General features: G+C 38.2%; 1 protein-coding gene across 26 annotated transcripts in view; it reads left to right on the top strand.

Moving 5' to 3' along the window:
- Window positions 1-14,705, top strand: part of LRRFIP2 (LRR binding FLII interacting protein 2) — a 126,556-nt gene that overhangs the window by 3,708 nt on the left and 108,143 nt on the right. For 25 of the 26 annotated variants that reach the window (XM_034761112.1, XM_034761104.1, XM_034761106.1 and 22 more), the window contains exon 2: window positions 7,103-7,256. In XM_034761112.1, the coding sequence (XP_034617003.1) occupies window positions 7,167-7,256 (90 nt within the window). In that variant the 5' untranslated portion in view covers window positions 7,103-7,166. Of the gene's footprint in view, window positions 1-6,536; window positions 6,555-7,102; window positions 7,257-14,705 lie in introns of those variants that run through there. The other variant, XM_034761096.1, reaches the window with a different exon arrangement.

Here is a 14,705-nt window from a genome sequence, read left to right as displayed (position 1 = left end):
CATTACTGCTGCTGTAGCTATGCCAGCATATTCATGCCTTTGTGGAGCTGTAAGATAACTGGCACATCAGGTTTGCTAGTGCAGTTGGTGCTGTCAGCTGAGGGTGTCAGAGTACTAGCTAATCAGTAACTACAATTTAGAATCCAGCAGACAGCACCAATGGGAGCTGGAGTTTCATGTGTGGGACATGAATATTTTTAAGCCAGTTTTCCAGGTTGAGTTTTTTAGGTCAATGATGGTAGATTCAACCTTATTCAGCCAAAAGCTCCGTGTGTTAAACACCTTTGTAGTCTCAACACCTACTGACCAGTATTGTTGCGGCATTGTGACTTCCATACCCTCATTTAGACACCAGTCATTGGGCAAGCTTTAATCGGTGTATATCAGGTTTTATTAAGGCAACAAATCTACCACTATGAACATGTTGCATCTTGTCATTTGTTGTGTTATCCAGCACATACCAAGTATCCTTGGGTTCATGATCAGTTATCCAAAGACTAGCCTTGTTTCTCAGAGACTGGCATAGTTCAGGGAAGCACTGGTACATAAAACTGAGCACAGAGTCTTGTGGTAGGGAACATGATTTAGGACAAGTGGTCTCAGGACCAGTGAGAGTGATGTATTAGACCGTCTTCCAGTGGGGCACATTGACAGTGAATTTCTTAGCCGTTGACTTGAACAATAGGCTGAGCCAACTTCTGCACTTTGTAACAAGAAAAGAAAGTGTTAACAGGCGATGTTGTCTTCATCCTTTGTGGAAAAAGGCTCCGGTGGGCTTTTTACAGATACCTCTGGTAGCTAAGTTCTGGCAAAGCTCAGGCATGGTAAATGTTAAGTGATCCTCATAGCCCAATGCTAGCCCATAAAACAGATTTGTATTTGTGTGTGTTTGTTTTGTGTTTATAGCTAGCCATGCTTATACCATCATGCTGAGAATCTGGCTTTGGATCATCCCCAAAATGTACCTCATTCTGTCCCAGTGCAGGAGCCCTCTCAGTAGCAGTTTGATTACTGACACAGTTGAAATTATTAAGTCTGGCATATCCAGCCAGGTGGCTTGAGTCCTGGCTGCATGAAAGCAATCTAGCAGAAGGACATGCAGCTTCAAGTGGGGAGAAAAGTTGCATTGTGGTACAAACAGCCCTCAGGGACCCCTTTATGTACCCCATTCTAAAGTTGTCTGACTCCATCTCTTCTTTTTGTCTTTTGCAAGGCACAGTAGCCAGCATTGTCGCTTGGAACATGCACTGCTAGCACTGAGCACAAGACCAGTGTGCATGGATGCTGGCTTCCACCTCTCACAATTTCTCTAACAGTAGATACTGAGCTGTTTTCATTATTTCCACCTAGTATTTGGAATTGTTTTTTTTCCCCCAGAGGGCTCTAACCATGTGACAAATCACAATTCCAAATTCCAGCCATGTTCCATTAAAATCAAGAAAACTAATCAGAGTAAGGTATAGTACTACTCAATGTGAGTAAAGATATCGCATCTGTTCCTTTTGAGATTGCTGGATGAACGGCACTTTAGATATTGGGGGGAACCCTGATCCACCACAGATCAATTACGACTCTCTGCTCCCTACCCCATCTTTTAATTATCTAACTTGTATTCATCCAGTTTAGATTGTAAACTCCACAGAACAGTTACTTGTCTGACAGGCCTTCTGAGGCCCCCATGAAAACTTATAGCATGCTACAAGTAAAATATAATACTAGTAAAATGCACAATATTGCAGCTCCACCACTTAAAAACAAGAATTAAATGTGAATCTGATTAATTTAATTGTGTATTTCTTTGTCACAGAATAAGCAAAGAGCTATTGTTGGTTTATTTAAAAAAATGTCTCTAGGCTTGATATTCTTCCTCCCCCTCTCAAGCCAAACTCACTGTTGGCATATGTGGCTCGGACCTCACTGAAGTCAATAATGACACAGTTTACACCAGTGGTGAATTTGGCCCTATTATCTGTCATGGTATCAGAATAGGATTTTTCCTTTTTAATTTCCAAGTTATCCCCTCTCCCTCCCTGCAACAATGGCAATAGCATGTCTTATCTCCAAGAGGATGTCTGTATACATAAACCAGAGTTACACTCTGATAAGCAACTTTGTATCTATATAGCATTTCCTATCTCCATTAGGGAAATACTACAAATTAACTCTGGTTTACCTCCATTGGGAGTAGCAACTTTGAGAATCCTAGTGTAGATCAGCCACCAGTTGGCATCACGTTTTAAGCACCGGAAGATTTAACCAAGCCCGGAGAAGGTCTAGTCAACAGGGTACTTGAAATGCGGTTAGCTGCCTACACAAGTTTCTCAACATTGTTGTCACTGGTAGAGATGGACTAGTATAAGCAGTGGTGAGAAATCTTTGCAAAATTTCCCTGGTGTAGATCAGGCCAGAGAGTCAGTGGCAGAGTTGGGAACAGAACTCCACCAGTCCTGGCTTCCACACCTGTGTTTAAACTATATTCAACAGGATGGATAAAAATTGATTGTTTTTTTGTTTAAAAGAAAAATTTTTACTTTTTTCTTTTTAAAAACTGTTTAAAATGAAATATGAATTTAATACAAACTGTTATGGACTAAATTTATTATCTCTTAAAACTTTTAAATAAAAATAAATATGCTGAAACCATGAGCCTCTGTTAACAACTTTGAGTTAAAGGTTGCTTTTCTATATAAAAAAAGAATCAGGGGAAAATTTAATTTTTCAGGTTAAACTTTATACGGCATAATAGGTCAGCCTAAGTAATTTAAGAGGCTCTCATTTTCAGAAGAGCAGGAACTTAAGCTCCAGGCACTTTCACTTAAGCATATTTGACAATGTTCCTAGGCTGACTTGAAATCAGTTTAATTCACTTACAGTTAATCCATCTGTTTAATAAATCATTGTTATAAATATGAAACTTATTTTAATCATGTTTTGTATCCAAAACATTTAAGGTTATTTTGTTTAATTCCAGTTAAATCCTAATGCAGCTTGACACAAATGAGCAAAAAGTTTTCTAGTAATTAGGCAATGTATCATTCACCATTTTCTAACATACTAAAAGTATACAGTTAATAAGAATCTGAAAATATTAAGCTATACAATTGCTTAAATAAACATATCATTATAGCGAACCGCCTAGGTAGCAAAAAGATTGACTAAATCTAGTGTAAAGGCTCTGTTTAGTTGTAAATCAACGTTTTAATGATATCAACCAATAAGAATGCATCTTTCTTTAGAAAATAACTGAAGTACAAATGGAAAATTTGATTTAAATAGATTTAAATCAAAGCTTCCACTTGGTGATTTAAATTGCTTGATTTAAATCAATCCATACAGTCTTGCTTAGTTTACTTGTTGCCCTATTTGTTGTCAAACTAGTTTGGAACATCCCACATACTAGTTATTCTGCAAGAGTGGAAAGCTGGTGCATATGGTATCTGCAGAGAGAGAGAGAGAGGGAAAATACTTGCCTTGTAATTCTGCTTCTTTAAAGCTATCACTGGAGTGTTACTCACCTTCTTCCCATCATAGTTTAGGCATCTTCTTATGAGGTAATGTTCTTTTACTTTTATGTGTCATACAGCTAAATGTGAGGGCATACATCTAGGAGCAAAGAATGTAGGTCACACAGGATCAGGAGACTATATATTTGAAAGTAGTGACTCCCAAGAGAAACGTTATGGGTCATGGTGGATAATCAACTGAACACGAGCTCCCTGTATGGTGGGGTGGCTAAGAGAGCAAATGTGATCCTTGGATTTATAAGTGAGGGGAATATCACAGAAGTAGGGAGATGCTCTTACCACTAAATATTGCATTGGTGAGACCACTGCTGCAATACTGTGCCCATTTCTGGTGTTGACACTTTAAAAATGATGTTGACAATTGGAAAAAGTTCAGAAAAGACTGACAAGAACATTTGAGTTCTGGAAAACCTGTGCTGCAGTAGTAGACTAAAGAAGGTCAGTCTGGTTAGTTGAACCAGAGAAAGGGGACTTGATCAGTCTAAGTACATGGAGGAAGATTTCTAATGCTATAGGATCTTCAATTTAGTAGACAAAGTCATAACAAGATTCTGTGGCAGGAGGATGAAGCTAGATAAATTCAGATGGGGAATATGGCATACGTTTCTAATAGTGAGGGTAATTAACTATTGAAACTACTTAGGGATGTGGCGGGTTCTCTTTGGAGTTTTTAAATCAAGAATGAATGTCAAAAAGGCATGCTTTAGTGCAACCAAAAGTTATGGGTGTAAAGCAGGAATCACTTGGTGAAATTCTGTCAAAGCTGTTGTACAGGAGATGATTATAGTGGTTCCCTCTGGTCTTAAAATGTATGACTTTATGAATATAATTTTATTTTTTGTTTATCTACAGAGGTGCTTGGTTATACAGACTCTCTCCCTATACATTCAAAACTAACGTGTCAATATAGGTTTCATATGAACATGTCTTTCTCAAAAAAACAAAAACAAACCCAAAATAAAATCAACGCCACACCCAAACCTAGACAGGTGAAAGCATCAGTAGGCTGTACAGATCATGCACACCCTGTGGTTCAAATGTTCTGCTTCCTGTTGTGTTTGAATTGCTAACCTCTCCACACTTCAACTAGGAGGCTTCGCTGGAAGGAAGCTTCATACCATGTGAAGAATGTGTAAATAGCACAGCTCTGCTCTCCAAGAATGAATGGTTCGACCTTTTTAAGATGCAAATTACTTTTTTGTGTCTTCTGCTTGGCACTTGAGATCCATATTGTTGCTGGTTGTTGTTATCCCAAAGCAAGAACTGTACTGACAATCCTGACAATCCAGTGCTATATAGTGGGGTTTCTGACATTAAACAAAAATCACTCTGTTCAGATGACATTTAAAGACCCTGGGGCATTCTCTGAAAAGAGTTAAGGCAAGTGATGGTTTATCTGTTTATAGAATGCTCTCACTATCTAAATGCCTTGCATGTATGTGGTACCAAATCTCTAGGCATAGATCCAGGCATCAGAACAGGTGGCACCATTGGAGGTGATTAGTGGTGTGGCCTAAAATATAATGTTTGTATCCTGAGGGAATATCATGAAGAGAGCTTTTGCAGTCTAATCTGGAATCAGAAGATCATAGTATGTGGGACTGAGAGTAGGGTTCTTCCCCAGGGAAGTGGTGTGGAAGGTGTTAGTAGGTTAAGTGTATACATGTAGATATATCAGGAGAGAATGTAAAGGAATAGAAAAAGAAATGAACAAAGTGATAACATGAAATAGTTGTAGGGAAAAGTTGATATTTGTGTTACTCTCTTATATGTCAAGCTAGTTATCTTTGAGGGTGCACTTGATAAGACTTTCTGTTACTGGAATAGGAAAATGCCATGGTGTCTTGGCAAACTCTCTTCTCAGTAAATTACGTTCTAATGTTAAAGGCTTTGTGTGTTAGAAGTGGTAGCACCATTCAATAGCTATCTATATAATCAGGGTGCTACTAGTATCTATTTTGTACAGTTGTTTTGAGAAACCTTCTGTGAATGTTATTGTAGCACCAAAAGTTCTGTTGTTGTGCTACATAGTTTATCCCCCTTCTCCCGCCTCTCCTCTCTTCAAGGTTTTATGAAAGCATTGTAGAAGTAAAAGGTCTGTATGGGAGAATATTAACATTTAATAGAGATTTTTTTTTTTTTTTTTGTTAAAACTGCAGAAGCATTTCAGGGCATGGAATAAATGGGGCAGAAAAGTTAAGCGTGTTGGGCCATTACAGATGAGGGTTCTGTTGGTTGAGAGGAGCAGCTTGCTATATTTGCTTTACTGGCACTTGCAATCTTTATTTTGACAGATTGATCGCTCCCAGGTCACCTTATTTAAAACCTGAATATAGGTTTGAAGGTGGAATGCAGCTTTGCCAGTCAGCCAAATAATGCCTATAATAAATGCTGTATATATAAAATAGTAATTCAGGTGTTCTGAATTCTAAATGCATCAGAGCATTAAAGGGAAACTTCATTACATCTTTCATATAATTTCAATAAATCTGAATAACAGGAATTTGTAAAACAAGATTAATCTGCAAGTTCTATAGTCATGGTGTATACTATAGGATACTATTTATGCTGTATACAATAAAAAGTAAGTTTAAAGTTCCTTCTCTAATCCTGCAATTCATAGAAGAAAAGCAGCTAAGAAATGTAATGCTCCACCCCCTTGAACAAAGTTCATGTTATTTTATATTTCCCTATTACAATGATTTTATGATAGCTTTAACATTTAACTTAAGGTCATCTCAGCAGTTCCAATAAAAAATATTTACTAAAGGGAACTTACAATTTAAATATTTTGTGAGCCATTACTTCGCATATTCAATTTCTCCTGCTCCAGAGCAAACTTTTTGACCAAAACATCTTAAACTTTAAATATATAATAAGTAGTAGATGTCTGAGCTTTCCCCCCTTTAATCCCTTCCCCAAACCCCGCCCCTCTGTCTGCTTGAAACAAAGCAGTGTTCTCTTTCTCTTGCATCATCAGAGCAGCCATGATGTCTATCTTCTCATCCCGTCTTCTGGCTGCAATGAAGGGTGTGTGTATGTCTAGTAGCCTACTTCTAGCCTGTTGTGAAAGGGGCAGTTTTTCTACTTTACTCCCTAACCCTTTTTCACCTCCCCCATCTCAGCGAATAGCTTCAATATTTGGAACTACTGTTGCTTATGACTCTTCCTAGCAGCAGTAGAATGAAATTAATGTTTGTGAAAGCTTAACTACTGCCTATGGGATTCTGAATAGTAGTAGCGAAATGTGGCAAGATACTGACAATGACAAGTTGCTGCTTGGAAAAACGGTGTGCATCAGCAAAGGTATTGGAGCTTCCTGCAGACTTAAAAATTCTGTTGACTGCAAATAGAATGTAGTTTCTATGACCATAAGGGCAAGACATTTTTCTAAAATGAAAGCTGAGATTCTGCAAGACCTGTGGTGACTTTCTGGTGAAATTCCCCTGTTCTTTTCCTTCCTCAGAAAAAAATGCCAAAGAAATCTTACCGTGGCAGGTAGACTTCTTAAGTGCTGAGTGTATTACATATAAAGAATCAAAAAATAAACCTGATAATATTTATGCTTTTTATTTCAGATCTGAAAGTTGAGTTTTGACCAGTTCATTCTTGCAAAAGAAATCTAGAAACTAGAGAATAAAAATGGGGACTCCTGGATCTGGGAGGAAAAGAACTCCAGTAAAAGATAGATTCTCTGCAGAAGATGAAGCCTTGAGTCACATTGCCAGAGAGGTCTGTAAATATTAAATTATCTAACATATAAAGTACAAATGAAAATTGTTTAACTCAGAATGCAGCCATAAAAATTAAAACTGTTTAATGCATAGTTCTTAAAGTGGTAACAATAACTAGTTGCAGGTATTTGACAATTGTTGTTATAAAAATGAAGTATTTAAATACGTAGTACCTTGAATAAAATGTTAGTCATATATTTTAGCTTAGTTTAAAAGTGTATTCTAGATGTTACTCATTTATTCTAAGTAACTGGTTACGTGTTTTCCAAAGAAATGGCTGTTAGTCCAAAAATGTTTTGAAAATCTATATTCATCTCTGCTGTGATTTATACCATGCTTTGGGTTGTTGGTTGCATTCTAGTGGATATTACACGTGAAATTTTGTGTTATAACTTTCAGGGGAAGTTCATAATTTTCAAAATTATTCAGGAATATAGGTTGGGTTTAAAATTTTCTGGACCACAGTTGTTAGCTGAAAATATCTTCATTTGTAGGTGACTGGGGAGGTGCATATTTGCCAGAGGCAAGCAACTGGAAGTTGATAGGAGTCTTAAGAAGAAGTTGATGCAGGGAGGAATTTGGTCCTACCAAGCATCAGGTATTGGAGATATATAAATAGGAGATTAGGATTTACTGACTCGGACTGGATCTAGTATGAAAAGAACGGGGATTTATTGGAAGGCAAGGACCCTAGTGCTCATAGTGCAGAAGGGAATAGAGAAAGATTGAGCTAAATTCTGCACTTAGTTACACCCGTGCAATCCTGTTGACTTTGGGTTTGCAATGGTAATCTGAGGGAAGAATTTGATCATCTTTATACTGTGAAACCATAGTAAACAGACAACATCTACATTTAATAAGATAAAATAGTTACATAATCACATCTTTGGCACTACAGTAGCAGTTTCTCACTATCAAATATTGAGCCATGAAAGAGCTGAAGTAAAATAATACTCCTAAACTTGTAGGGTAGTGAATGAGCATAATAGGAGAGCTTACAGTGATTCCTATATTTAGGTTGTCCAACACTTTCCACTACAAAAGTTTCTGGGGACTGTGTTAAGAAAAGTTCTGATGCCTTCATTGTTTACAGCAGGCCTTTGAAATTTGGCAGAGATAAAGTTTGGGGATCAGAAAAATGCCTTTTCTTGGCCTCATGAAATTCAATTCAAGTTTGAGAGAGACTTTTTAAAATTGCCGTTTCCCCTTTGTTCCTTGTTGTCAGCATGTTAAAATAACTGAACATGAGCATTCTAAAAGGCTGTGCTACCATCAAAGCAGCAGCAAGAAACTGACTAGGAATACCAGGAGAAGGCAACCTTTCTGGGAGGAGGAGTAAAAAGAGATAAGCCAGCCAGGCTCCTTGGACCTGCCACTTGAGATTCATATAGTCATAGAAATGTAGGAGTTGAAAGGATTAAGTCCAATTCCCTTTGCTGAAGCAGGACCAGATAAACCTAGACCATGGTTGACAGGTGTTTGTCCAACCTGTTCTTAAAAGCCTCCAATGATAGGGACTCTACCACCTCCCGTGGAAGCCTGTTCCAGAGCTTAACTACCCTTAGGAACATTTTCCTAATATCTAACCTAAATATCCCATGCTGCAGATTAAGATCATTATTTCTTGTTCTACCTTCAGTGGATTTGGAGAACAAGTGATCCCCCATCCTCTTTATAACAGTCCTTAACATGTTTAAAGACCGTTGTCGGGTCCCCCCTCAGTCGTCTTTTCTCAAGACTAACATGCCCAGGTTTTTTTTGTCGTTGTTGTTGTGTGGTTTTTTTTTTTTTTTTTTTGCAACCCCTCCCAGGTTGGTGTCATCTGCAAATATTATAAGCACACACTCCACTGCATTGTCCAAGTCATTAATGAAAATGTTGAATAGTACCAGACCCAAAACTAACCCTGGTGGGACCCCATTGCTTACACCTTCCCAGCTTGACAGCAAATCATTGATGATTTCTGTTTTGAGTATGGTCTTTCAACTGTATAAGCATTCACCTTATTAATTTTATCTAGATTGCATTTCCCTAGTTTGCTTATGAGAATGTCATGTGGAACTGCACTAAAATCAAGATATACTTAATCTTATTTAGGTGCCTAAATAAGAGCTGACTTCTTTTAGAGATCTGGCCCCATATGTGAAAAACGGGTCCCACTTTGCAAACAGCTAGAGAAGATCCTCCTTTCTCTTAAGCTGTCTTGTGGTTTTGGAGATGAGGTTTTGCACTTTCCCAACTGTCAACTTGAAGTTGTGAGCACGCTTGGTGTATGGCAAATTAACTGCCAACTTCTATGGGGCCCTGAATTTGATAGAATATTAATTCAGATATTTTGGATTGCACTGGAGCTTCCAATTTCAGTCTTATGGATGCTGTAGTGAAGACATCATTTTGTTTTTGTGACATTACAGTGTGGTCATGAATATGGTTTACATGTACCTGCCAATATCACAGTCTATAAGGAGGGGCATTTAGAAAGAAGACTAAGTGCACACCTTTTTAATTCAGTTGAAAAACATTGGGCTTGCAGGGATATAAGTCTACTTCTTCCCCTATTCACTAGGCCAGTAACCCTCTCAAAGAAGGAAATTAGGTTGATTTGGCATGATTTGTTTTTGACAAATCCACAGTGACTGTTCCTCATAACCCTGTATTTGCTAAGGTGTTTGCAAGCTGTTTAATAATTTATTCCAATATCTTTCCAAGTATTGAAGTTAGGTGGACTGGTCTGTAATTCCTTGGGTCCTTTTTCGTTCCTCTTTTTAAAGATACGTTTGCTCTTCTCCAATCCTCTGGGACCTCGCTTGTCCTCCATGAGTGCTCAAAAATAATTGCTAACAGTTGTGAGATTGCTTCAGCTAATTCCTAGCATGCATTTCATAAAACCCTGCTGTCTTGAATATGTCCAAATAATCTAAATATTCTTGAACATTTTTCCTCTTCTGGCCTGTGTTCCTTCCCCCTTGTTAATATTAATTGTATTGAGTATCTGGTCACTATTAAGCTTTTAATTGAAAACTGAAGCAAAATAGGTATTAAACACCTCAACCTTCTTGATGTCATCAGTAAGGCTAAGATTTTTGTCATGGATTTTTTTTTTTTTTAGTAAAAGTCAAACAGGTCATGGGCAATAAAGAAAATTCACGGAAGCCTATGACCTGTCCCTGACTTTTACTAAAAATATCCATGACAAAATGAGGAGCTATGGGGACCCCAGCTCAGAGCTCCTGGGGGCTCAGAGCTCCAGGGTCCTGTGCCACTAGCGGCTCAGAGCTGTGGGGTCCACCAGCGGCTCACAGCTCCAGGGGCCCCTGCTGCTCGCTGTGCTTGCTGTTTAACACTGTGATTAAAACTTTAATCACGATTAATTTTTTAAATCATGTGACAGACCTAGTTATTAACTCTTTCCCTGCTAAGTAGAGGGCCTATATTTTCCTTTGTCTTTTTTCTTGTTCTTAATGTATCTAAAAAAACCTCTTCTTGCCTTTTCTTTCTCTTGCTAAGGGTAACACATTTTGTTCCTTAGCCTTTCTGATTTTGTCCCTACATTCTTGTGCTGTTCTTTTATACTCCTTGTTAGCATTTTGTTCATGTTTATACTTTTTTATAATTCCTTTTTGATTTTTAGGTCATTAAGAGCTCCTGTTGGAGCAATGTTGACCTCTTCCTGTTCTTCCTGTCTTTCCTTTGCATTGGAATAGTTTGCAGTTTTGCCTTTAATATGCTTGCCATGAGAAACTGCCAGCTCACCTGAACTCCTTTTTCCCTTAGATTTTTCTTCCATGGGACCCTACCTATCAGTTCTCTGTGTCTGTCAGTCTGCCTGTTTGAAGTCCATTATCCTTATTCTGCTGCTCTTACTCATTCCTTTTCTTAGAATCATGGAAATCTATCATTTCATGGTCACTTTCACCCAAATTGCCTTCCATCTTCAGATTTGTTACCAATTCCCCCTTGTTGGTCACAATCAAGGCTGAAATGGCAGTCCCCTTGGTTTCTTCCTCCACTTTCTGAAACAAAAAGTTGTCCCCAATACAGTCCAAGAACTTTTTGGAAATTTTATGTTTTGTTGTTGATATCAGGTGTTGTGTGTTGGATATTTCTGTTTGTCCTAGAAATACCACTGCTGCCGCCTCCTTCCTTGTTTGGTGCTCTGGAGTAGATCCCAACCATGACACATAGATATATTTTTTTTACCCCTTTTATTTTTACCCAAAGACTTTCAACTGGTCTGCCTCTCACTTCCTTCTGGACCTCTGAACAAGTGTATATATTCTTGATGTAAAATGCAACACCTCTTCCCTTTTTATCCTGCCTGTCCTTCCTGAACAAGCCATAACCCTCTATGCCAGTATTCAAGTCATAGAACTTATCCCACAAGTCTCTGTGATGCCAATTAAATTATAATTTATTTTACAAACTAATGCTCCAGTTCTTGTTTATTACCCATACTCCTTGCATTCGTTTATAGACATCTAAGATGTTAAGCAGTTTCCCCCACTGATTTCCTTTTTATTGCTCCTGTGACCGTATTGTAATGTTCAATGTCACCCCAAACAACTATCCCTGTGTTTAGACCACTTTTTTATGCTTACCTGTGGACTTTTGTCACCTGCCCACTTTGAACCTAGTTTAAAGCCCTGCTGACTAGATTGGCAAGTCAGTGTGCGACTTCTTGGTCAGGTGGACCCCATCTGTTTCCAGCAAACCACTTCTTCCGGGAACAGCGGCCCATAGTTGAGGAAGCAGAAGCCCTGCTTTCACACCATCTCCAGGATGCATGTGGCCCTTCCTGCTTCATGTCAAGGGCATAAAAGGGCAAAGCGCACCAACCACCATTCAGTTGTTTTAATTGAAATAACTTCAATATTTTTAAAAGTTACTAGGTTTTGTGAAAAATTTATTAAAATATATCTCCCATGATATTTGGTACTATAAGAACTTTAATGTGATTTCAAAGTTCTTTACAGAAGTAGATAATGCTATCCCCATTTTGCAGAAAGTAAAACTGATACAACAAGATTAACTCATGCAAGATTACACAATGAACAAGTAGTCCACTTGTCTGTCTTCAGTTTTGTAGGGGAGGTTAGTTGCACAGATTAAATGTCAAGGTAACATCAGAGTACTTAGGATGCTTAAAATCTTACTGAAAATTAGAACTTTGTGTTTTTACTTCTCTTGAATTTTGGATATAATTTTTGCGGAAAAATAACTTTTTGGTCAGGTTTTGACTTTTTTTTAGGAAAACTGGGAGTTCTGGATATGAGAGAGTAAATTTCCTAATTTTCTATCTTTAATAGTACGGTCTCTTGCCAGACTTCTTTAATTATGCACAGCCCCCCTTTCTATCTATTGATAGACTGATTACCGGTAATTGTTTTGAATCTGTTTGATTTCTCTAATGTGTCCAAGTCTGTTTGTGTTTGCATGCTATGTTTACAGATAATTTACACAGTGGGGCTTTAAGGCAAAAAGTAACTGACTGTATTATAAGATTTTCTGTACCTTTTCTTCCTGCTTTGAAAAGTGTCTTATTAGTGTGGAGCTGACACTGATATGAAACCATTTCAACTGAGTATGTAAAACATGTGAAATGTAGTCTTGGTGAGAGTTAATTAAAATTAGGGCATGGCATTTTTATATGGCAGGCAGTATAAATAGTTATAATTAATTTGCCTCCTTATTCCTTCACCATTTGATGATTATTTTTGTCTTTAGCTGTAGTGTAATCAAATCTAAAAACATAATTATGCACCTATTCTTTTCTTTGATTTTGATAAACTAATCTGGAAATAGTAACTCATCTGCAGTTGTCATGTAAATCTCACAGATTACAGCATAAGGAATTTTTATAAAATGAGGGTCTTGTCATGACCAAAGCCAGTAGATATTCCTTCACAACTATAGCACTCACCAAATTTTGAAAAGAAATTCTTCCAACTTTAACTAGTAGACCAAGTACTCCATTTTTGGACTCGGCTTATCTCCTTTCAACCTCTAACCCTGTGACTTCCTGTTGTGAGGAATTTTCATCCTACTTGAGAACACTGAATAAATTTAACATCCTTTCAGCCAGGGTTCAATCCTTTAACATTTATGTACAACCCTTAAGGGAATAATATGATGGTATGGGCTGCACTATCAATAATACATTGAAGACACACCGATTGGAGCCTGAATAAAGAGCAGCTGGTTTAAAATGAAACCTAGAAAGGCCTAAGTGAGGTAAGAGGAGGCAAGTCCTCAGTGAGATGGAAAATGCTACAACTCTCCTCAGTCAAGAGCAAATATCTTTTGGGAGTTCTGCTGGACTTGTTAAGGACTATAGAGAAAGCAGCAGTCACTGGAGGGGCCTCTCTTTACTTCCAGCAAACAAGAAGGCTCAGTACATGCCTGGAAGACACAATAAAAACAGTCACAGTGGTTAGAATTCATTCCCTGTTGGCTGGACTATGGCAACTTTTTCTACTTTGGTCTAGATAAGAAACTTAAAGAAGCTGCAACTAATGCACAACACAGCTGTCTGTCTCCTTAGCTAAATGTACCACATCAGTGCTCCACAACCTGTGCTACATCTCTTGGATTTTTTTTATAAGAAAACAATAGGAAAATGCAAAAATAAAGGTGGATAAGCAATATTTATGGACAACCTAATAAATATGATTGATAAAAACAGATTGCCATGGCCATATGTGAAATAACGGGACACACAACCTTTTTATATATGGTGAAAATTTACTGCAAATTTAACATTCACTTTAGCTAATCTCATAGAACGATAGGGTTAGAACGTACTGCATGTAGTTTAACCCCCTGCCAAGATGCAGGATTTGTTGTGTCTAAACCAGTGGTGGGCAACCTGCCGTTTGTTGGCTACATGCTGCCCATGATTGCGGGCCATGAGACATTTTGCTGAGGTTCACTGTCCACAGACACAGCCCCCCGCCACTTCCCGCAGCTCCCATTGGCCGAGAACAGCGAACTGCGGCCACTGGAGCTTGTTGGTTTGCATTCCATCCCTTTGATCATCTTTGTCACTCGTCTCTGGATCCTTTGCAGTTTCTCTACATCCTTTCTATGCATTGGTGACCAAAATTGGACAACAGTACTCCAGCTGAGGCCTAAACAGCGCCAAATAGAGCAGTACTATCACCTCTTGTGACTTGCATGCTATGCCTCTGTTAATGCAACCTAAAATTACATTTGCTGTCTTTGCAGCAGTGTTGCATTGCTGACTCATGTTGAGGTTGTGATCCACCACAGCTCCAAGATCCTTCTCAGCAGTTATGCTGCCATGCCAGTTTTTCCCCATTCTTTGTTTGTGTGTTTGGTTTTTCTTCCCTAAGTATAGAACCTTACATTTGCCTTTGTTGAATTTTCATTTTGTTATCTATAGCCCAGTTTTCGGATTTATGAGGATCCCTCTGAATTTTAGCTCTAT

This window comes from Trachemys scripta, chromosome 2 (genome assembly GCF_013100865.1).
Source record: "Trachemys scripta elegans isolate TJP31775 chromosome 2, CAS_Tse_1.0, whole genome shotgun sequence".
In the NCBI taxonomy this organism is placed as follows: domain Eukaryota; kingdom Metazoa; phylum Chordata; order Testudines; family Emydidae; genus Trachemys; species Trachemys scripta.
Note: the sequence above shows the minus strand (reverse complement) of the source record. Positions and strands in the feature narration are given on the sequence as shown.